This window comes from Orcinus orca, chromosome 1 (genome assembly GCF_937001465.1).
Source record: "Orcinus orca chromosome 1, mOrcOrc1.1, whole genome shotgun sequence".
Classification (NCBI taxonomy): domain Eukaryota; kingdom Metazoa; phylum Chordata; class Mammalia; order Artiodactyla; family Delphinidae; genus Orcinus; species Orcinus orca.
This window is the reverse complement of record NC_064559.1, coordinates 146,031,343-146,056,757: the sequence shown is the minus strand read 5'-3', so window position 1 is coordinate 146,056,757 and position 25,415 is coordinate 146,031,343. Positions and strand designations below refer to the sequence as shown.

The window sequence follows — 25,415 nt, the reverse complement described above, 5'->3', positions numbered from 1 at the left end:
CTCTGTAATGTCGTGAATGTCAAGAAGGGAAATATGTGTGTTAGGGGAAAATAATGGTTATCAAGAGAAAAGTGGTTCCTTCCCCTCCATGCTCCATCCCACTCTTTACAGAAGCACATTTTTCTAGGTGACTTGTTGGGAGAAACTAATTCATCCATTCATTCACTCAAAGATCCTTCCACTTAATAGTGCTAGGCCTATGTTTAACATGCTTATTAAATACTGTTACTTTTGTATTGGTGTACAAAGGAAAAAATGATAATAATTGAAAGAAGTTTTGGGTGGTATGTTGCAATATGAAATCAGGACTTGAATGGCTATAATATTTTAACCAACACCAAGTTCTTTGAAACTCCTTGATTATCACAAAGCTAGAAATCATTCCTTACCCTTGATTAGAGAAAAATCTGATTTTCCTTTGCATTCCCTTCTTGAAAGAGATGATGGGGGAAAGTGCCGCAGTGAAGAGCTGAAACTGAATCAAAGAATATTGACTCTGTGTCTAGCCCAGCTTGTGCTTTTTCAGTTTCAACACCTCACCAGGAAATACAGAGAGGCTGTTTCCACAATAAAGTCACCTGTGACTAGAAAATTATTGGGTAGGGAGATCGGAAAACATATCTTTCTTCATAGCAATGCTTAAGTGTTTCCCTTTTTAAAAATTTTACCACCGTCCCCGCTTTCTATTTTTTTGTGATTTTAAAGAAAATGCCAAGATTGTGAAGGGACGTCTTGGGTGTTGGTGGTGGCTCCCTGAGACTGGACTCATATCCACTGTTGCCTCCAGCCCAGCCACCACGTCATTCCCTTCTGTTAAATGTGTACACAGATTTCATAGATGTACCACAATGGGTGACTGTCCCAATCTGAAGCCTACACCCAAGCCACCTTGTTACCCAGGTTTTTAAAGTAGTAGAGGGATACAAAGAAACAGATGTGAGAGGTGACGTGAAGAGTTAACACAACCCAGTAACTAACGGAACACGAAGGATGAGGAAGAGGACAGAGTCGAGGGTGATGCACATATCCTGGAGAATCATGGGGCCATCATCCAAACAAATAAATTAAACAAGATAATTCAGGAGCTGGAGCCATCTACTATCTGACATCTTTCTTGGCTGCGTTAATATCACCATTAATTCTCGAACTATGAATGGAAGGAAACAGTACTCACAGCACCACAGTTGCGAGCACTTAGGTTTTCTTCTCTTGCAATGTGCAAATCAGCAGCTGCCAGCTTGTTTTAGAAAGGCTTCTCAATAAGGCTGGGCACTGTCTCTCATGCATGAATCCTGTTAGCAGCATACTAGTTATGGATGATTGCTAGCCACAAGCACAGCCCGAGGTGAATGGCAAATGCTCTTACAGTCAGCGTGGCTCAAAGAACTGGCAGGTCCAGAGCCATTTAAAAACTGGAAAGTGGCCTTCTGATAAATAAAACAGCACTTCTGAGGCCGAACATAATTGAATGAACTTTGTGCTGACAGGAAGACTGAGGAAGCTTTTCCTACGGCATCAGTATGCAAATGTCACTTTCTGGACTTTGTTGATTGCAAAACTGGAGGCAACAGTGGCAAGAGGGGTGCATGATGGCAGCCAAAATCAGGGAGGAAAGAGACTTCCCTGTGCCTGTAGAATGACCTAAGACATTAATTGCCACGAGATTCCATTAAGCATGTGCTTTATGACTTCAGGAAGGTACAAATGACACTTAATTCTCTGAGGGTTTGCTTTGCAGTGAAAAATTCAAAAGACTAAAATTAACTTAGGTAAATTGATATTTTACCTCATGATTTCAGGAATTTAACAGTGAATACACCTCTTGATGTTGATATGTCTACTGTGGGTCCAATAAATTACAAAAACACATCTTCCCACCTTTTGGAGCCCCATCTTTGTTTATTCTCCTTTCTTTGGCATGCCATGTATGGCCACCGCTGTGCTATGATTTGTTATTTATAAAAAATACAGAGCACATTTCAATCCTGATAGATGAAATCGGAATTTTGGCTGAGCTGTGGGTCAACTGACTAAAAAAAGGATTTTAAAATTTGATCCTATCTCAATTACAAGATAATAAGAGCTGGGGATCTAATGCACAGCATGGTGACTATAACTAACAATAACGTATTATATACCTGAAAAATTTTGAGAGAATAAGTCTTAAATGTTATCAACACACACACGTATATGTGTGCACACACACACACAAATTGTAATAGCATGAAGGGATGGAAATGTTAGCTAACCTTATTGTGGTGATCATTTTGCAGTGTGTACATGTACCTAATCATTACGTTGTACACCTTAAACTTTCATATGTTATGTGTCATCAATATTTCAGTAAAGCTGGGGGAAAACCTGATTCTGGAGGTAAATGGATACAAGGGGTACATGTGAGGTTTACCAAATTTTGCATGGTGATTTGGGTTGTATCTCTGACATGTGGTATATCCTTAGATATATCAGTAAGTACCTCTGTTACATCATCAATGAGAAAACACTGGTAAACTGTTTAAAATTCCTTGGGGGAAAAATGTTAGCAATTTCTACTTAGGAACAGCCTGCCTTCCAAAAATTATTCAACTAAGTTGGACAAATTGAGCGCCTAATGTGTGCCAGACATAGTTATTAAGATGGGATACATTTATATACACACAATGGAATATTATTCAACCCATAAAAAAGAATGAAATTTTGCCGTTTGCAACAACATGGATAGAACTTGAGGGTATTAAGCTTAGTGAAGTAACTCAGACACAGAAAGACAAATACTGTATGTTATCATTTATATGTGGAATCTAAAAAATAAAATAAATGAGTGTATCTAAAAAAATAGAAGCAAACTTACAGATATGGAAAACAAATTAGTGGCTACCAGTGGGGAGAGGGAAGAAGGGAGAGTCAAGACAGGGGTATGAGATTAAGAGATACAAACTACTGTGTATTAAATAGATAAGCAACAAGGATGTATTGTACAGCACAGGGAAATATAGCCATTATTTTGTAATAAGTTTAAATGGAGTATAATCTATAAAATATTGAATCACTATGCTGTACACCTGAAATTAATGTAATATTGTAAATCAACTATACTAATCAATTATACTTTAATTAAATAAATAAACAAACTTTTCAAAAAAAGTCAGGATACCTTTACTTACCAGCATTCCTTCACTGGCAAGTTTCCAGTCAGTTTGCAAGTCAGCTATTTATAAATTGGGACATATTTTCCTAAAGAAACAAATTTTAAAACAGTAGTTAGATTCTCAGGCCAATCCTCAAAAGCTAATTTAATTCATAATAAAGTGGAACTCAACTTCTAATAGAATCCTCAAACCTAACAAGCATTTATAGCAGTGATTTTCAACCCTGGCTACACACATCGCATTATAATCACCCAGGAACCCCCCCTTTTTTTTTTTAATTTTTATTAAGTACGAATACCCAGACTATACTCCCAGGACAATAAAATCAGAATCCATTATCAGTAGCAGTGGTGGTAAATGGAGCTTGGGAAAAGGTGCAGAGGATGGAAACAATGCCTCTAGGGAGAGTGGGATCAGGGCTATGACTGGGAAGTGGAGCCAGGACTCTGGGTGTAGAGAGTGGGATCCCAGTACTGCATAGGAAGAAAGATGCCCCTGGGAGAAGGAATAGGATTGTGGAATCACAATCATCACATCAGAGATTTGGGCCTCTGATGACAGTAAAGAGTTTTTCCAGAGTGGAAAAATGGTGGAAGTGTCTAGAATATTCAGCCTAGGAGCACAAGGATTGTGGCTGCAAAGATGGAGAGGGAGCTGGTCGACATCACTCACCAGTTCCCTTTAACCAGTTCATAAGGAAGGAAGGCAACTTCCTTCAACCTACTTTCTTATTTTGGGGTGAAGCTTTCACAAAATTTCATGCCTCATATTTCCCCTCTACAAAAAACAACTATGTATTTCTTTTCATCCTCTTAGCATGATTATGGACACTTAAGACTAAGCAGAGGTAAGGGGAAGAGAGAGGAATGAAGGGAAGCCAATCCGTGGGCTCCAAAAATAGGAGCGATTCTGTTCATCTACTGCTGCTGTTCGACAGCCTTCAGAGTTCAGTAGCTCTTCTCGTCACTTCTTTGCAGCCCCTTTAGTCAGAAACATGGGCATACACTGTTATCACCAGCTGGTGAAAGCAAATATGCAAGGTGGAGGATCTTCTCAACTGTTTTCCTGTGTCCTTCTCATTTTTATAGCTAGGCGTGGAGATTTCTGACATTTTGTGACTGTTGCAATGTAGGAAAATCTGTGGAGCTAAAAACATTCTCATGTTTCAGTCAGATGCTCTCAAATAAGAGGAATTTTCTAAGTTCTATTCTGCATTTCTCCTGGCATCTTCTAAGATATATTGCTTTTGCTCTGTGTTCTAGTTCCCACTTTATGAAATTTTGTCTACTCTGGATCAATAATATTACTGGGCTTAATGTATATACAAAACAGAAACTGACTCACAGACATAGAAAACAAATTTTTAATTACCAAACGGGCGAGGGAGGGGAGAGGGGCAAATTAAGGGTAAGAGATTAACAGATACAAACTACTGTATATAAAATAAATAAGCAACAATGATATACTCTATTGCACAGGGGTTTATACCCATTATCTTGTAATCACCTTGTAATAATCATTGTATAATGGAATATATATAATTTGCAAAACACTGAATCACTATGCTGTACACCTGAAACTAACACAATATTGCATATCAACTATACTTCAATAAGGAAAATAATTACTGGGCTAGAAGAATTCCAGAGTCACATGAAAGTTATCTCTTCTGATTGGAAGAGTGGAATTATTGCCGTTACCTTTTCTCTGATCAGAAAGATCGTCCTTAGATAAAAGGACCTTGTACAGGAGAAGTTTTGGTATGGGGAGGGTGTGCACAGAAGGACTTCACAGGTACAGATTTACTGTAAGCAGCAGACACACAGGTCGTTTCCCCAGATTGCCAGCCAACCTGTGTATCAACGCTATGGGAAGACATACCTCCATGAAAGAAATTCTTTGCTTCACTAGGCAAAGAATCTAGCTCAACTGGAAAATCTGGATAGCTTTCAAACCCTATCCCATCTCAAGAATAGAGAGAACAATGGATTTCTTAGGACTAAAATTCCTGGGCAGAATTAAACTGGAATAACATTCTACCTTAGTGGACAATCATCTTGTTTAATAGGTGAGACATCATGAGCTTTGACTGTTTCAAGGAAGATTCCATCACTAAGTCACCTGAATTCGGGTGTTCTTCTGGCGCAGACAGATGCCCCTCTTAGGAATCAGCTGGTACTGGAGTAGAAGAACTAGATAAGTGTCTGTTTGACACATTGATGATAGACTGTAATTTGGCAAAGGTATTGTGTATAAGGTAGTCAATGAATCTCAGCCTATTGGAAAAATGACAAATAAAACCTCCTTCTCTAAGTTGGAGACTAAAATTATCAGTCCCTGAAGACCCATATGTCAGTTGTTACTCCTGACCTTTTCTAATTGAATTATGCTTCTAATTGAATTATCTTTAGTGAGCCAAATAAAAACAACTTTAATAGATGGGGATGATGGGGGTACAGCTTAGCTTTGCCTATTGAAAATAAATATTCCCCTCAAAATAATTTATTTCAGGATTTATTGAGCCGTGTAACTCAGAATAGCGATAATAGATTCAGATAGGCAGGAAGTGGCAGAAAAATTGGTCTTTCTTAATCAGAAGAAGGTCAGGGCTGCTTTGTATTTTTTTAATTTCAGTTTTATGTGTAGCTGGCTGCTTGGCTGTGGACGAAGGTGGTTTAATGATGATCCCAGTGATATTGGAGACCTTAGCATCAAGCGTGGATACCCAATTCTCCTTCAATGGGGTGAAACCACCTCAAGTCTCTGTCTTAAATCCTTGTTAAATCCTGTCTTAATCCTTTTCAGTTGTTTAAAAATTATTTTTTAAATTCTGAAACTGTGTGTGGTGACGAATGATAACTAGATTTATTGTGGTGATCATTTCGAAATATATACATACAAATGTCAAGCATTATGTTGTACACCTGAAACTAATATAATGCTGTATGTCAACAAGGGCTCATTTTTGTCAGAAGCAAGTTTGAGTCTGATTCTGTGCTAGAACTATTTCTAAAGGAAAAGCTTGGTTTAACTCAATTTCCAGTTAAGTCAAAAAAGCTAAGGGAGGGCTTCCTTGGTGGCGCAGTAGTTGAGAGTCCGCCTGCCGATGCAGGGAACACGGGTTCGTGCCCCGGTCCAGGAGGATCCCACATGCTGCGGAGCGGCTGGGCCCGTGAGCCATGGCCGCTGAGCCTGCGCGTCCGGAGCCTGTGCTCCGCAACGGGAGAGGCCACAACAGTGAGAGGCCCGTGTACCGCAAAAAAAAAAAAAAAAAAAAAAAAAAGCCAAGGGAAAGTGAGTCCTTTCTTTTCTCTTCTAAAAACTTCAAGTAGCAGGAAAAAGTCTTTTATCTATTTAGATATTCTCCTACCTGATTACAATCTTTCCTTTTTTTTTTTCTCCTTAGTCTTAGGGAAGTATATGCAGAGGGAATTGCTGATAAGAGAAATAGGAGAGAAAGCCAAAACCTTCCTTTAATTACCTTTATCGGGTTAGCAGGGAACAGGCACCTATGCCTTAGGTAAAGACAGGTGATTAGCATTCAGAATACTGAAGACCATGTCAATTTAGGAAGGGCATGATTTCAAGATAAGTTGAAGGGTAAGTTAGAAAGAAGCAACTTATTTAAGCCTAAGTATAGGACTTGGATCAGATCAGATAGTGATTGTTAATAAGAATTAAGGATTCAGTAGAAGCAAAGCCCCTATTTATACCTAGAGTATTAAATAGACTCATTATGTTAGAAAGGATCTTGGAGGTCAACCAATCCAACTTCAGATCTTTGGTTGCAAGGAACAGATGCCTCCTTCAGCTGACACAAGCCGAAGAGGACAATTTATTAAAAGGTTGCAGAACCTAAGGGCTGAAAGGAAGCCATGCCTGGGGAATGAAGTAAATCTAGGAACTTGATCTTTATTTTCAGGACTTACCCCTTCCTCCCTCCCTCCCTCCCTCCCTCCCTCCCTCCCTCCCTCCCTCCTTCCCTTGTCCTTTCCTCCTTTCTTTCGTTTCTTTTTTTTTTTAATTTGAGTATAGTTGCTTTACAATGTTGTGTTAGTTTCTGTGGTACAGCAAAGTGAATCAGCCACACGTATATGTATATCCCCTCTTCCTTGGATTTCCTTCTCATTTAGGTCACCACAGTACATTAAGTAGAGTTCCCTGTGCTAAACAGTCTGTTCTCATTAGCTATCTATTTTATACATAGTAGTGTATATATAGAAACTGTCATACAGAGGAAGTCAGAAAGAGAAGAACATATATCGTATATTAACACATATATGTGGAATCTAGAAAAATGGTACAGATGAACTTATTTGCAAAGCAGAAATAGAGACACAGACGTAGAGTACAAATGTGTGGATATCAAGGGGGGAAAGGGAAGTGGGATGGATTGGGAGATTGGGATTGACATACATACCATTTATTTCTTTTTAACGTTAATGTACATATCTACATCAGTGGCCTAAAGCTATTGTTTGAACATGACCATGGCTGAAATTCTAAAAAGTGTTTTGAATGGTAAGGCTATAAACACAAATCTATAAAGTGGTGATAATAACTCTTTGCCAAAATACAGCTAGACATTTATAATCTCTCTAACATGGATTATGTTTCTATAACTACAATTACAGAACTTCAGTGATGAAAGACCCTAAGCCTACCTAGGTCAATCCTCTTTTTCTGCCACCAAAAAAAAAAAAGAAAATGTGGCCCTAGAAGAAGCAACATGTTCAAGATTGCCTAGAGAGTTAACAATAGAACCAGAAGCATTGAGGTCTTTTGATGACTGCTCTATTAGACATGTGATACCTCCTCAGGCAATACTGAGAATGACGGTAACCAAGAAAGAACTTAGTTAAGAACCTGATTTCTCTGATATGACTGTCTTTGGGCAAGTACTTTATATCTCCCCAAACCTTCATTTGTATAGTGGGGATATTAATACTCCCTATAGGATGGGCTTGTTGTGAGAATTAAATAAAATGACCTATGTACAGCTCTTGGTACAATGCCTAGTACATATAAATGCTCCATAAATAATAGCAGTTATTATTTATCAAAAAATGTTTACTTAGCTTTTTGCTGCATATCAAATAACCCTAAAACTCAGTGGCTTACAAGAACATTTATTTAGTATTCACAGGTCTGTGATGAGCTATAGCTCTGCTAGGTTAGCTGAACTTGGCTCTAGTTTTGGGCTCGTATCTGCGTCACGGGACCCAGGCTGAAGGAGCACCCTCTACCTGGGATGTGTTGTTCTCATGATGGAGGGAAGAAGTGTAAGAAATGGGAACCATGTGACACTTCTTAAAATCTCCACTGAGAACTGTCTCAATGTTCACTTCTACTTATGGTCCACGGGTCAAAGTAAGTCATTTGGCCAAGCCTAAAGTCGTAAGGCAGGAAAGTTACTGACGCATGAGCAAGCCATGTTCAAGGAGGAGACGATCTATCACAGGAAAGTTGACAGAAAATCTATTGTTTTTGAGACAAGGGCCTCTATGGTAGCTTGAATAGTCTGAAACTAGAACCCACACAGACTATCCGTAATACCTCACGTCCTCAAAATTATGGGCCATTTAGGAAAACCGGAGATCCAGGGAAGGCAACAGTTACTCAGAGTGGAGGTTAGGTGTTAGTGTACATAGTGTAATCCCTTCTCCCAGAAGCTTCACTGGGTAAAGGAGATGTTACTATGGAAGTCATTTAGCTCAGCATTTCTAGACCAGAAAGGTATTTCAAAGGGTTCATGTCCTTAAAGCAGCAGTGGTATCCATTTTCATCTCCAATTAAAAAAACAAAACAAAACAAAAAAAGCAAATTCAGTAAATTAAATGTTTTTGTAAAAACTGTTTCCCTTTTAAGTGGAACAGGTTGTGAGCCTTCAGGTGTGTACTGAGGAAGTCGGCTTGGAGACTACGTGGAGATTAGATGAGTTTGCTCCTGCCTTGTAACTTAGTTTATAACACAGATGAACACCACTGGGTACCTCCAATAGCCTCACACATTTTTTAATTGTTTTTATTCTTAGTCATATATTGTTAACACTTTTCTCAGTTCTGAATTAATGAAGGATTTAACGAGGAAGAAAAAGTATAATTCTGCCAATGTTCCCCCTAGATACTTTTCTCCAGATCCATAAATTTCCTTCAGCTGAAAAAACTAGCTATACAGAATATCCAGATATCTCTAATATTTCAAAACATAATGTAAGGGGAAAAAAATAAGTCAGTGTTACTTATGCATCCTGTCTCTAACCAATAATTTATTATGGAAATTAAGCACTGATGATGCTTTGAGGTTTCTTCCAGATTAGAGGACAGACCAGAGCTACCCTGTATTCCCGTTAGTCTCATTCCTCAAGTGCAGCTGCACAGCCCATTCCCTCTGCCTGAAAGGCTCTCCTTCTGCTCCTTTTTCTGCCTGGTGTGCTTCCTTAGCCTTAATCTGCAGCTCAGCTCTCAAATCCTACCTTCCCCAATTCCCTCCAGCGACGTCTGTTGCTCTTCCCTCAGTACTCTCATAGCACTCACAGGGGAATTGATAACCCTATTTTTGAAAATAGTCATCGAGTCTGTCTCCCTCCCTTGACCCTGATTTGAGATCAGGGGCAACTTGGTCTTTCCAGTGCCTGGCGCAGTGCCTCACACTTACAGTGCACCCAGCGAATCTTTCTTGAAAGGACGAGGGAATCAAAGCTTTATAAGATTAGAAACAGGAGAAGTCATGGGGAGAGCATTTCAGGAAGAAGGAACATGTACACAAGTCAAGAGAAAAAAAAGACAGAGGCTGACACATACAAGATGTGCTAAGGAGTCATAAATGGACCCATGTGACTAGACATGGGAGTTCAGGAAGAGAAGTCCTGGAAAATACAGTGGGAGGTCAGGTTTGTCAGGGGAGGGCCCTGAGAAGTACCCATTGCCTTAGTCTGCTTGGGCTGCTGGAACAAAATACCATATACTGGGTGGCTTAAACAACAGAAATTCATTTTCAGATAGTTTTGGAAGCTGGTGGTCCAAGATCAAGATGCCAACATGGTCAGTTTCTGGTGAGGACTCTCCTTCTGGCTTGTAACCTTCTTGCTATGTCCTCATATAGCATGAAAAGAGACAGCATCTGCTGTCTCTTTCTCTTCACATAAGGGCAGTAATCCCATCAGTAGGGCCCTACCTTCATGACTAATTACCTCCCAAAGGCCCCATCTCGATACACCATCACAATGGGGGGTTAGGGCTTAACCATATGAATTTGGAGGGGATACAATTCAGCCAATACTGAATGGTTATGGAACCAGTCCTGCCTTAGTGAAGTTGCCCAAAGAGATCTCCACTATCCATCCTTGCCATACCTGAGGTTCCATTGGTTCATTTAAAAAATTGAATGAAATCCCAGAAATCAACTTTTCCAGTTGAGAGGGCTTTAAAGCCCAAGGGTAAGAGCAAAATAACCTTTTAATTTCTGAGATGAATGAAAAAAGTAAACTTTGTGAGTGGTATCTGCTATTTCTACAGCAGTCATAAATCATATCTTTGGGAGCTATACTATTTTACTTTTAAATGTACATTTTGAAAAGAACACAGTCATTTCTTATTATGCTCCTTTTGTACAATTTCATTGCATGCATCACTAGTCATAGAGTCCTGTTGATTCTACGGCAAGAAAATTATTTGTTATATTTACAGTCCAAGAGCCTACTGATTAGCACAGGCATTTTGCATTAGCGGATTGGGATGATAGTACAGTCCTCTAAGATTTATGGCTTTCTCCATCTACCCATGGTCCATTTTTCATTATTTTCCAGGCCTAGATTCCTTTCATTTGGTGCATTCTCTTAGGAATCATCCACAGTATGATGTTTTTATCCATTTGAAAAGTTTATGTCCATTTGCAAATGATTCAAGCCAAGATGGGGAGTTCTGCCGCCTGATTTGCAGAAAGTTATTGCTGCCTAAAGATTTGCTGGGCATGTCCCATTGACAGATAGTACCAATATACAGTGTTAATACAATGGGCCAGCTCCAGAGTATTACCATAGCTCCCGACTGTCGAATGACATACAAAAATATATGACTTGGGGACAGCTGAAATTGCTTCCACACTTTGAGCTCTCCTTTCATTAGACTGGTTCACAATATTAGATTGAATCCCAAGGTGCTACTGTTAATCACCAGCTGTTTTTCTTGGCCAGTCTCTTTGTTTAAATGTATGCTTTCATTATCCATGTGCTTTTGAAAAAAAATGGGGGAAGAATGTTTTTAATTGAATAATCTGTATTCTGTCAGGTATTCCGTCTCCCTAGGAATGTATATGGAAACTTACTTTCTACTTTTATTTATCCTGCCAGTATAGTATAGTGATGAGAGAACTGAGATCCAACAGTGTTAAAACAGGACATGAAATGTTGATTAATTCTTTTATAAAATTTCCTTTTTGCTCCTGAGTATAGCAGATTTCAGAAACTGCTGCCAATGTCGTGCTGTCCAATAAATCTCCATTGTTGGGAGGGTCTGGATCTTCTCTGGGCTTTAATAAATGATTATTATGTTTTTGAAATTTTCGCTTGGAATGCCCCAGACCTTGTTTGCATTAGCTCATGGAAGAAATGAATTAGAAACAGTAGGACCAAAGGCCCCCAAAGGAACCATTCCATGAAGAAGAGGCAGGCACAGAGATGGAGGCAACTGGACTCTGCATCCTTGTTCCTTGACACTTGTTTCCCTTCCTCATTGTACGTCCCCCATTGCAGGCTACGACCTGCCTTTTGGGTTCAGGCCAAGTGAATTTGCTGATTCCTAGGGCTGTGTTGAAAGATAAGATAATAATTCAGTATTGAGCAAACCTGAATGGCTTCAGATAGACTTGTCAAGAAGGAGAAGGAAGTAAGATGCTTGGCTGGTGAGGAAAGACATTGGGACAGTGAGAAGCCAGACTGGGAACTGTAGATAAGGAGAGCCTGGAGAGCCTGGAGAGCCTGCATTTGGGGTCAGAGACATTCCCATGGCAAAATCCCCTGAGCCAAAGACTATACACCAGGGAGTCAAGAAGTCTACTGCCCTCTTTGGGCTCAGGGGAGCTTGGAACAGAGAGGAATCTGGTGAAAAAAGAGAACTTATTACACAGGACATACCCCACAACAGAGAACTGTCTCATTTAAAATAGGCCGAGGACTTCCCTGGTGGCGCAGTGGTTGAGAGTCTGCCTGCCGATGCAGGGGACGCGGGTTCGTGTCCCGGTCCGGGAAGATCCCACATGCCGCGGAGCGGCTGGGCCCGTGAGTCATGGCCACTGAGCCTGCACCTCCAGAGCCTGTGATCCGCAATGGGAGAGGCCACAGCAGTGAGAGGCCCACGTACCGCAAAAAAATAAATAAAAAAAAATAAAATAAAATAGGCTGAGATTAAAAAATCGTAATATAGAAAAAGTGCTATTATTTTGCCCATCAAAGTAGAAGCTTCTTGAGTTCAGAACCCAAGTCACTGAGCTAATGGTGCTCAATAATTAGAACATCCTGTGAATAGATAATAAGTTCAATGTAATTCAGTTTTCTTTTGAAAAGTAACCATTTCTGTGTCCTCAGTTCCTCCCCTGAAATTATCCCACAGGGAAATGTCACTCACTAGAAAGTTTCAGCTTGCCAGGCAATAGGAAAGAAATGCTTCATAATATGTTTCCAGAAAGGAGAAGGTGAGGGAGCATGCTCAGAAGCAAGCGTGCAGGTGAATGAAGGATGCTGACAGCCACAAATATTGAGACTGATAAAAATAAGGCCAGCATGACAGACAAGGAATCCCTGTGGCCACGTGATGGCCTTTAGACATCAAGGAACAGGGGTAAACATCAAGGGGCATGGTAGCTTATATTTTATTGGTAATAAACTAGATGAAAGATCATATTTTAAATGATATGCCTTCAAGCATGTACTACATCAAGGTGTTGACAACATCATTTTTCCAAGAGATGAGCAAGTAAATTTAAGTAGTTTCCAAGTGGTAACTATCTTGATTACCAAGGAGCAGTGGGATGCAAAGCTTGGCCGGTGGAAACAAATGATTGATAGCTTCCTTTTAACACTCCTGCCTTTATTTTCCCCTGCATGGCTCATTATTCTGCTGCAGTAATTTAAGCTTTCTTATTGTACTGAATTAGGGGCTTAAATTCTCTTATTATCCCTATGGGAATCTTGATTGTTTATTTGTAGATGACAATAATTGTTTTTATCGATCCCCAGATGTGGAAGGTATAAAAAGTGCCATGGCTGATGGCCAGCTGGTACATAGTGTTGCGTGCATGAGTGACAAATTACAAGACAATATTTGGTCCCAGAAGAGACCCTTTTAGAATTTTTTAAGGCATCTGATGGTTATCACTAGGTCTCTCTAAGCTGAAAAACATAAACAACTTCATGTACATCAGCTCAAGTCTTTTTGTTATTGTTTTTATTGAACCTCCAAAGGTCTCCTAGGGTGTATAATTTATACTTCCTCCTTTCTAGTACACCCACACAGCAGGAGAGTTTAGAAATGGTGCAGCTACAAGAATTCCCAGATACAATGCCATCCAAGCCAGTGAATTCCCTTAGGGACCCAGATCATCAGGACATTTATTCAGAAGAATTCCTGTATTAATCCAGCAGCTGCCATTATTCCACTGCAAGTATCGTTATATAGACATTAGCTCTGAGTATTTTGAGAAGAAACCACTTTGCTAGCCCCAGCAAGTATTATCGGTAGGAAACCTCACATGATATCACATCCCAAATATATCAGAGGCACCAGGGAAAAAAATGCAACTGTCTAATTAAGTGCTGTCTGTAGGACAGGGCACTTGGGCAGTATGAACCTCCCAGTCTGAATCAAATGCAACACAGCTTGCTTGAAGAGCTTTTGAGCTAATGATTATGATGTCTATCCAGAAACAAAATAAATTAGGTTAGGCTTAAAAGTAATCAACATCAGAAATGTAAAAATTTCCTTATTAGGTGGTGAGATGGAAAGATCTTTGACCGGATGCCAAACCCTGAAATTCCTGACCCTCTTTTCCTGTGGTAAAGAGAAGATAAATATGTAGAGAAATCACTTTGACAGTTGTACCCTATGGGGTTCTGTTCTGAAAGCTTGGCTGTTGAACTCTCAGACATGAATATCTGGGCTGGATCAGAGTGAGCCAGCAGAGCTTATTTTGCAGAGGAGGGGTCCATATGTCACACAAATGATCCCCCCTTTGTTTCAGGGCTCTAATATTATTTTGGTCCTTGACAGCAACTCCGTGGAGGGACTGGTTCCTGGAAAAATGCATAAAAAGAAAAACAATTTGCCCTAATTTAGATTTTTTTCTCACTCAAATTAAGCTTTACCCTCAATGCTATGGCTGTGCCTTTGGTCTTAGCCATTCCAACACCTTCCATGAGCAATCGTGTGAAAGAGGAAAAGATGGAGCTTCTCCCTCCAAAATTTAGTGACTGTAGCCACTACCATTGCCGGGTAAAACTGTATACCCTTTCTATATACACCCCAGGCATTTAGTGGCATGCCCATCACACAAGTGTGCATTAAATGTGACCTGATCAATTAATATGCTTGTTAATTACCCATCCAACACACACGGAACATGGAACTGCCAAAGGGCTAAAGAATAAAACAGATTGACCACTGAAGGTGATGATTGCAGAATCATTTGATTTTAAAATTAGAAGAAACCTTAGGTAGGACTAGTTGAACTATCTCACTTTAGAGACAAGGAAACAAAGATGACCCAAAGAGGCCAAATAAGTTGTCCAAAGCTTGACATTTGAGTAGTGGCACAGCTGGAATGGGAAACCAGACATTCTCACTTCTGTTCTGTACTGCACTTGGTACTGACTCTGAAACTCCACTTTGTTACACTCATTGGGACTAATTGTGTTAACATGTGTGCCTCCCTCCACTAGACCGTGTGCTCTTTAAGAAAATATCCCATATTCATCACCAGCTCCTAGCAGAGTCAGTGGCATATAATAGGATCACAATGAATGCTTGTTGAAAAAAATGAACAAATGGGTGAATATGTGAGACCTGTCTTTTCTCATCATGTGCAAATAGATGCTGTAATTTTTAGTGATCTCTACTAGTGCTTGGTCAGCCTAGTAATGAAGAAGGATAGAGAGGATTGGAAGGTAGAAAAAGTAGAAGGAAAAGGCAAGAAGAGGGGGAAAAATACAATTCAGCAGGAATAATAACTGGAAAAAATCAGTACATAGATAAAATTTCTAGTTTCGATTTGGGAGCTTTTAGTCAAGACTCTGTTCTTCTGATCTCTCCCAATTTTCAAATGACTTTTTAAGCAGATGATGCTTTAAGCAGGTCCCATCATTGCTGTTCCTCCTCAGACCCCAGAATGCAGGATTGACTGCAGGTTCCATTCTCTTCTAAGCCAGCTTGCTCTTTTGTGTCTTCCCCTCCCTGTGCTGTGTCTTCCCACCCATTTGGCACCTGCTCCTAACCCATGCTGCTGCTAGTGTTCCTATCACAGAGGAGAGTGCATGTAACTTAATGGGATCCTGTTTCTGGAATGTTTTCCATTTAGAAGACACACCGGGAGATACAAAGGAAGTCAATTTACATAGCGGCATTTCAGACTCAGTGACAAATAGGCAGAGGGGGTGGATATAAATGCTCTGGGTCTGTTTCTTCTTCCAAATCAACCAAAGTCGATGAAAATAAAGGTTAAAAATCCAGTTATCAACCCCCACTGTGCGTCTGAAATGCTTGCCTGTTTTAAGTGATTTGATACCAAGTGGTGCCTGTTTAAAAAAAAGGAATCAGGGCTTCCCTGGTGGCGCAGTGGTTGAGAATCTGCCTGCTAATGCAGGGGACACGGGTTCGAGCCCTGGTCTGGGAGGATCCCACATGCCGCGGAGCAGCTAAGCCCGTGAGCCACAACTACTGAGCCTGCGCGTCTGGAGCCTGTGCTCCGCAACAAGAGAGGCCGCGATAGTGAGAGGCCCGCGCATCGCGATGAAGACTGGCCCCCGCTTGCCACAACTAGAGAAAGCCCTCGCACACAAGCGAAGACCTAACACAGCAAAAATAAATACATTAATTAATAAACTCCTACCCCCAACATCTTCTTTAAAATAAATAAATAAATTTTAAAAAGGAATCAAAAGATTCAGGGTCCTAATTGTAGCACACTGATGGCTTGGTCCTGAAGAACTGCAGCAAGGATATTGGACATCAGTGGGAACAATTACTGGCTGGAGTGCTGTACCAGTGGTGAAGTGTTGGTTTGGAGGAGAAGAGCCGGCCATGTTCTAGTTTACCAAGACATCTAGATGGAAGATAGGAAACATAGTCTTTTTAAGACAGTGGCGCTACTCAGTGGCCAAGCAACCTGGGTGACCCAGATGCCCCTGCGGGGAAGGTTTTAAGCAGATAGGCCATTATCTGTATTGGATGGATTGGGTTGTCTTGGCTAAAGACAAATACGGAGATCAAATATTCCCTTGAACCATTTGGAGCTTGACAGAATCCTCCAATCAGGACTTAACTAATTACTCTCCCCCTTCAGTTACCGTACTTCCCACCTCTTCCTTAAACATACCAAGCACACTCCTCATATTTGTGAGATGGAACACTTCCTGGGACACTCTTCTCTCATATGGTCTGTTGAGCAAGGGGCATCTGTGTCTTATCACCAGGAGTAGAAGTCCAAACACTTCTGCCCACTGTATCTTGGTATTGGAGTCACAAAAGAAAACACAACACAGTCAAGCACTGGATGGAAAAATGCTATCCTCACACAGAGAAGAGATAGAGCAAGGTCAGATCTAATAGTGGGCATCGGCCCCCCACAGCCAGCAGGTCCCTCCCAGCAGCTGACACAGGCTCTTGGCCTGCATGCAACCCTCTTGTGCCACAGAACAAAAGACCCCATCCCCTTTTTAAAGGAGATGGATATAGCAGTGAGGTTAGCCATGTGTCATATGACACTTAAGCAAATGCGTACACCTTGACTGTGAAACAGAGAAAGATATTCACACACAGGGTGATAAGTCCGGCACAGGCTGTGAGAACTCCTTGGTAAGGAAGTGTTCCGGGCCCAAGGCCCACTCTTATGTGACCAAGAGGGCGTTGAAAGGCTACCCACGTGAGGCTGCCTTTCCATTACGGCTTACACGGTTTCTTCCCATTCACCCTCTCCCACCCCCTTTTTTCCCAGATCTTTGCTTCTGTTATCAAAAAGGCCTTCCCTGATCAACCTTTATAATATAGCCACCTCCAGATCCAATCCTCTGGCCTGCAGGAAGACAAAAGCCTTGGTTTTTGTGATAATTACTGCATCCACGGCACCTACAACGGTGAGGGGCACAGGGTAGGTGTGGTGTTCAATAACAGCGTATTAAAGAGATTGGTATGATGGGTCTTACAAAGGAAAAGTCTTGTCTCATGATGCCTGGAAAACAGTGAAGGAAAACTTTTCAGATGCTTTCACAGACCAAGTCATTCACCTGCACTGCATCCAATTTTCACTTAGCAAGCCTCAGAGAAAGTGACATGTCCAGGTAAGTAAGATAACACCATTATCACTCAGCTCCCATCGGGGCTCCAAGCAACTTTAGAAAACCTGTCCTCTGATATACAGTACTAATTTGTGTCTTACGGGAAATCAACTAAATTATTTTTCACCTGAAGGGAGCAGGGTTATTTGACTCCAGATATTCACCATTTGGCTTCTCTTCCATACAGCATAGCTTCTAGGCTTAAGGTACTAAGAGTGAGAGCATGCCTATAAATTATTCAGAGATAATTTGAAATAAGTGTGTATCTTTGACAGATTGTCAAGTTTCCTTATGTTTTTTCCTGATAACAAAGGCTATGTTTTTGATAAAATGTTGCCCGTTTCTCATCACACTTTGCTGTTGCTCTGTGTATGTCTTCTGTGTTGTTTTGTTTTGTTTGTCATTGTTTGTTTTTGTTCCGCCTACAGAGTCCAGTCTGGCTCTTATCTCAGCACGGGTTGGTTTACCTTCATTCTGGCCATGGATGCCTGTTATGGCATTCACGTCTACGGGATGATAAATGACACCTATTGCAAGTAAGATCACAGGAAATTATTTTTATGCATCTCCAATTCTGATATGTTGTCAAAATATCACAATTCATTTTAATACCATAAATCTGAGAAACAGATAAAGCAACAATTATTTCCCAGCATTCTTTGCTGACATGACATTTTATTGTCAGTGCATCAAGTTGTGACTTTTAGGGATGATAAAAAAGAAAAATATTTACCACAGTCTAATGTCAAATGTCAGAAGGAACATTTTTCCCTTAGTCTGAGGCATATCAGGGACTTGTGGCTTGGAAATACAGAACAAGTTCGGTGGTTATTTAATTTGCAAAGTAGGTTTGTCATTTCTGCTGCTCTAATGGTTGATAGATGGCTGTCTACTCAATGGTTGTATTTGATCTTGAAGGACAAAATGTCCTGAAGCCTCAGAGAAGCTGATACCTTAATGAGAATTCCTGGAAATTATATTTCACTACTAAGTGAGTAATCTGCCAGATTCTTATTTAAAATGGGTATGTTTATCCACAGTATATTCCTGCTGGTAGGATAGTTTCTAAGTAGATAATAAAACAAACGTTCCATGCTTCATGAAGGTAATGAAATATATTTCCCTACCAACGATGGGCACAATATAATTCAGAGAGCATTTTAATCATATTGTCAAAATGGTAACTAAGCCACAATCCTCATAATCAAATATTTCTACCCTAACTATAAGCATGATGGAGCACAGATGAACCAAATATCTTACTCTGAAAAATCACTAAGCTTCTTCAAGCTCTGCAAGAGCAATCAGGTTATCCAAAGTTTGTTTCCATTATACACCATTTCCTCCTTCAAAGGGTAGCTATATTTTTGCATGTAATTGGTGTGATATATAAATTTTATTTGATTTATTAAGGCACTAAGGATCTGGTATGTCTTCCTAAAAGCTTTTATGTATAATAGCTTTTAAGTGAGTTCATGGACAAGAATCATGCATGGGTTTGCAAGTAAATGCATTTACTGGGCACATAATGGAGTCTTGTAAATGAATACTTCATTCTTCATCTCAGTTTTTCTCTCCTTTTCTATTTCTTTTCTAGGACAGAAGGGTATAGAAAAGTCCCCTACCATTACTATGAACAAGGAAGAGACGAATGTGATGAATATTTTCTCCATGAACACGCCCCATATGGGGGGCATAGGTTTATCACTGAAAAGAAAGTGTTTGCTAAATGGGCTAAGAAACACAGGATAATATTTACACACCCAAACTGGACAGTGTCTTGATGTTGGCTTTTCTGACCTTGCCACACCACTTGACATGATCATGATACTGCAACTGTGATGCTAATGATGCTGATGCTGGTGATGATAAAGGCAACAACAATGATGATCAAGTTTCCGTACATTCTCAGACATGGATGGTGATTCTGCCAGTAATTTGAACTTGGAATTTCGTGAAGTGTAGTTGTGCTCATTATGTTCTTTCTGAAGGTTCAACATTTCATACTGCACTTTATAATCTAACTGGAATTGAAATAAAGGCCAGTAACATGACAAGAGTGACCTAAGAAATGGGAAGATTATCCTTCAAGATAGTTGCCCAGGATTCTTGGACAGTGAGTAATTTCCAAAAGCCCTGGGATTTGGTCTCATGAGGCAAAGTTATTGACTCTGCTGTCTGTTGAACCTGAGCAGCTCCACCATCTTGAAGAATGGTTGATTGTCAAACACTGACCCAAGAAATGCTTTCTGGGTACAAGGGTCTTGCCACAGTAACTAGTTGGCCTGGGGGGCAGGAAAGGAATCTCTTCCTGACTTACCATCTTCCTACAGTACCTCCTACAGCTAAAGCCTCAGGCCATTTCCTAATTCACAAGGAAGATATGGACATCCTACCCACCGGGATTACTTGACTATCTCAAACACTTCATTCGAAATGAGCTAACTAGCAAATCTTTTTGAATTTCTACTCTCATCACTCCATTCTTACTACCCCCCAAAATATAACTAAACATATTACTAGAATGATCTGTATTAATGTTTAGTTATTTTTGGTTGAGTGCTAAATATTTCAGAAAGCTATTCAACAAGTAAGATACCAACACTGTAGTAACATAGACTGTGAAAACATTCTTAAAACATAACCAAAAGGGTTTACTAACTCTGCTTCAACATCCAACAACACAACATTTTATGCTTTTTAAAATCATGAAACAGGGAAAGCAAAGCATATTTTTACATCAATTTGTATCCTACCATACTTCATAATATATATTTGTATATTCAAATTTCTATTTTATAGGCCCAAGATGTGTCTCTCCACACATTTCATTATCATTGCCAAATGCCAACTGTTAGACATGGAGAGGAAATGATTCCTTGTATTTAATCTGACCAGAGCTTTTGCCTTCTTGGGGTTTATTTTCCCCAAACTGTATCGGTTGCTATACCATAATAACAACAATAATAATGACCTTGATGTCTAAAGTGCTTTGTCATGTAGAGTACTTTCACATATGCTGTCCCATGTGATGCCCGTGACCACCCCATCAGGCTATTGCCTATGCATTCTGACATATTAGCAGATGATCTCTAATTTGTTAATTGCTACTATATATTCCAGATGGCTCCCCTTCCTAATATTTGTATAGAATAGAGTTTATGTAGACTAGTAACCAATTGATTTCAGTGCCAAATACAATGTATTATATCAGGATTATGCAAAAAGTATCCCAAGGATGGCCCTGGCCATAAACTAGGAATCCTGTGAACAAAAGTACTTTTGATTTTTTTTTTTTTCGTGGCTCTATTTAGGTGGGGAAAAGATGAGGTAGCAGAGACAACAGGAAGAAATAAAAGTAAAGAAATACAGTTTCTCGTCCCCATCTTAAGATTACTTTGTTCTCCATATATTCATTGCTCATTAAATATTAGAGGGTTGATTTGCTGAGAGAGTAGCTGAGAGACCAAAAACATCCTTACCAATGATTCAAAAGACAAAAGCTGGGCTTAACTTACAGCCTGTTTTGGAGGCTGGAAGTGATGATGCATTTCACCTTGGGAGCCCTTTCCAGGTCTCTACCAGTGCTAAGTCCCATGATAGGCTATCTTTAAAATGGTCCATCTTGGACAAAAACCTCTTTCCTGCTCTTTTCTACCATTTTAATACCTCAATATTCACATCCATAAAAATGACCAAGTGCCACTTACATTGTTGGAACTACTATTGTTGTTATTCTTTTGTTGCTTCCTTATGTGATTTTCAGTTCTACGTATGCTAGTTTTTGTGAGCTAATGATGGATAGAAATGCCCACTCAAAGAAAAATAAACAGATGAAAATGTCAAAATTGTAATACAGACTGTTTTTCCCCCCTGTTGTGATACAGAAGTTCCACTTTTAAATAAAAAAGAAGCTTGGTTATCAGAGTGTTTCAGGGAATGACATAATGTAATTTATTTAGTTTCCTGGTAAATGGAGGACCAACCATATTTGTTTTAGCCCTTACTAATGAGAAACTTTGGAAAACACCCTTGCTCTCCTACTTCACTGTCGCGCTCTCTGATGGAGACTTTTACAGAGCCCTGCATCCCTCACTCTATGACAGTAGGTGTGTGTAGAATAGGCAGTGATTCCTTTGGAGTGGTAAGGGGCGCCTCCCCTTCCCTCCCTTTCCTTTTTTTCCTTAACTAAACCCCAACTCTACACTTTTTATTGTTGTCTCTTATCTCTTTTTTTTCTAAAATTGAGAAACAAAAACCAGATTATTCTTAACATGGAGACCTAATTGAATGACTCCCAGTGTCATCATCATTTTGATAGAGTCACATGACTTATTTTTCTCTGCATTCTTAATGTTCTCTGCTTCCATTTCCTGTTCTTCTTTATCCTCGGCTTCCTAATGTGGAAATATAAAGTGGAAATTTAAAGTCTAATTTCTCCCATGTTGAGAAATTTTCCATCTAAGATTTACTGATAGAGAAGAGAATGGTAAAGGAACAATTCAAGGAGAGACCTTTGTAGTGCAAATTTCTGGTCCATTTTCTAGCAACTGAAAGAGATTTCATCCAGCACCTAAACATTGGAAAATTTAACTCATTCATCACTACTATGTATACATCCCAGAAGTTAAGTAATATCTGTGAAAAATAAAAATATTTCAATAGCATCCAAGGCTCTAGGCAAATGGAGTGTGGAAAATGGCCACAATTTTCTGAAATCAACATAAAAATATGCAAGCTAAAGATAATAAAGTAAACATTATTTTTAATTCTGCAGAATCCTTGATAAAAAGCAAGAAAATTTTAAAGGGGTTTTAAAATGGATGTTTGAATCCTTTCTAAGTTAGCCTAATGATAAGTACTAATTATTTATATTGTTATGATGGTAATGTGAATTAGAAACCTTTTAGAATATATGATTTTACATTGTTATCAAACCTATCAAAGAAAAAGCAATTTGGGAGGACGTTTGTATGTATGCCCATAGAGTCCCTCTGTGTGTGTGTGTGTGTGTGTGTGTTTATAAAGATATACATGCAATCCTATATTTCTCACTGATGCGTATAAATCACAGAAAATCTGTTTTAGACTTTATCTGAAATTTGTGGGGTTACATTTTGAATCCTGAATAAGAAAGAATATCCAGATTAAATGTACTGATTGCTAAGAGTACATAAAATCATACTCAGTGGCTGGACAAAAGAATAAAGCTAGAGAAGCTGCTAAATCTAGAACTGAGGACACAATTAGATGCCACAGTTGTCACAAATCAGACCTGGAAGTATAGCAATCTGTATCGTAGCCTCTGCTGATTGCAGCTCAGCTAAAGTCACATCGAAAAACAGCGCATCAAGCTCCATTTGCACTGATGTGAGTGAACATTGGTCCCCCTATTCAAAGAAGACTGTCTTTACCGTAAGCAAACTCAGATTTGCATGATTTTTATTATATGGCTAGAGAACTGTGACCACTGTGGAAAAGAGAAAATTATATAAGGAGATTGCTCTTTGAGGATTTGGAATGAATCAGCTGATGTGGGAGCAAGAGTCTGAACTGGGGACTTTGCGGACCTTTCCAGAAGTATAAAGCCACTAGAAGAGAATCACTCATTACTTCCTCAGGAAAAAAACAACACTAAAGTACTTCAACTGGTGCTGTTAATCGGATGTTAATTATAAGCTCAGTTTAATTTCAATAAGTGAGAAAATATAATCAGATGGCTCACCTTTTTGTTAAACAGCATACCCATCTAGTGTTTAATGTGGCATGTCAAATGCAAAGAACAAACTCTGTTGTCCAGTGTCAGTTGTTTGCATGTCTTAGCACAATAAATGATTTATAGTCCCAGGGCCAAGAGGGGAAAATGCTTTTCCCTTAACTGTAGTTTTAAGAGGCAAGACCTCATCATTTTAATAGTTTACATAGATCCCATGACTGAAGGAGCCAGTGCTAGCCTTTGTAAATTGTCTTGACTTGTAAAACTGCAAGGGGCAGTTTTCCAACAATCCAACTCCTGAATCTTGGAGTTCAGGAAATTGACCGGTAGAGGTGAAGTGACTTGCCGGTGGCTATAAAACAGACTAATGGAAGTACTGAGACTTAAATTCTTATCTCATGTCTCCTTTTTTAATACTTTATCCACTGCGTTGTTCGTTTTAGCACAGAAGAGTAGCTGGAAAATGCATAAGTGACTCATTGGAAGAGTCTATTCCCGGAAACCAAGAGCTCCAATTAATGTTGATTCTACTCACGATCTGAGAAATGTCTATAATAAAGTATAGAAATATTTGCATAATTGAAGTAATATCTCAGTAATTGTTGATATGCTCTATCATCTATGTTTGTTGCTTATACTGGGCCATGTTCGATTATCACAAGATTCTAGGATTCGTTTAAAGTATGTAAAAGTCAGTTTCTTCTTTTGTTATTGAGGATGATGAAGCCACTGATAGTCCTAAGAGCTGTTGAGTATGGAGGTGGCCTGGTGTAACTGGCGGGTCCTGTTGTTGAATTATCCCCAGAGCCTAACTGTCCTCGTCCTGGAACCAATTCAGCTGCCTGGGTTAGTGAAATAATTCATCTGTACTGGTAGGTGAAATGTTACCTTTGGTATCGTGCTCATGTTTGTACTACACATGATTTTGAGCCCACATACTCTCTGGAAGGTAAATCAAATGCCCCACAAGACTCAATCACCATGAAGATTGAAAGGGCTTTTTCTTTACAGCCCATTCATGTGATACTGTTAGAAGAGGCGAATTTTGAAATATATGCACTAGGTTCTGAAAAGGCTCCTGTGGCTCAGAGATAGCATATTGTCCTGTTCCTTGTTTTTGCTGAATCTTATAGAAACCACTAGAGTAAAATTCCATGTAAATTGCTAAGGCATCAGATCAGAACTGTCCTTGGGCATTGTAACATTGCAGAAAATGTCATTTTTTTTTTTTAGTTCTCTACTTTTTTTTTTTTTTCTTTTCAGAATAGGTACAATTTGTTTATGGAGTAAAAGGCTCCTCTTTCTCCACAGATATGTCTCCTTTTGTTCCTGCCTTGGAGACTTCAGAAAAATAGAAGTTCACTTTCATAAAAATGAAAAACATCTTGACAAGTAAAATAACCAACTGCTAAATTCATATATTTGCCTACATAGCGAGCAGCTTCTTCTAAGAAACTCCAAAGGGACCAAAAGCAGGGCATTTCATGGTTCCTTGTTACCTAACCTACAAAGCACTCATTTCCCTGTGTTTAACTTTGTTGTCATTGCTACTGAGTAAAACCCATTTCTATTACATACACTATATTTTATGCTTCACTCATTTTTCCAAATTCACACAACTTTTGCTGTAGTCTTTCATTCACTTTAAAAACCTGTAATCTTCATCTATTTATAGAAGAAACTGTAAATGCACAGTTGTGAATTTGGTGAGGTTTTATTTTCCTCTGGCATCATATTGCTTTATTTCTAGGCATCATGTCTCAGAATAAAGCTTACCAAGTGGCAATGGACTACTGGTATATTTCAGTTTGGTTTACTTTTACAACAAGATAAATGAGGAGAGGTGAACAAAGCCAGAGAGTGTATGTCATTGAAGGGGGAAAAAAAAAGTTGGGCAGCAGTGGGGTGGGGAGAGAGAGAGATTCAATGTATTCAATATCCAAGGCAGAAAGATGTCTAGGATACTACTGCAGATAATGGCAAGAGAAAATGTTGGTCAGCCTCCAGA

General features: G+C 39.5%; 1 protein-coding gene across 1 annotated transcript in view; it reads left to right on the top strand.

Annotated features, from left to right (window-relative positions):
* The window catches only part of ST6GALNAC3 (ST6 N-acetylgalactosaminide alpha-2,6-sialyltransferase 3), a 592,369-nt gene extending 571,379 nt beyond the window's left edge, over positions 1-20,990 (top strand). The window contains exons 4-5 of the mRNA XM_004279947.2: positions 18,120-18,227; positions 19,289-20,990. Coding sequence (XP_004279995.2) covers positions 18,120-18,227; positions 19,289-19,475 — 295 coding nt within the window. The 3' untranslated portion in view covers positions 19,476-20,990. The remainder of the gene's footprint in view (positions 1-18,119; positions 18,228-19,288) is intronic.
* Positions 20,991-25,415: the final 4,425 nt, after the last annotated feature.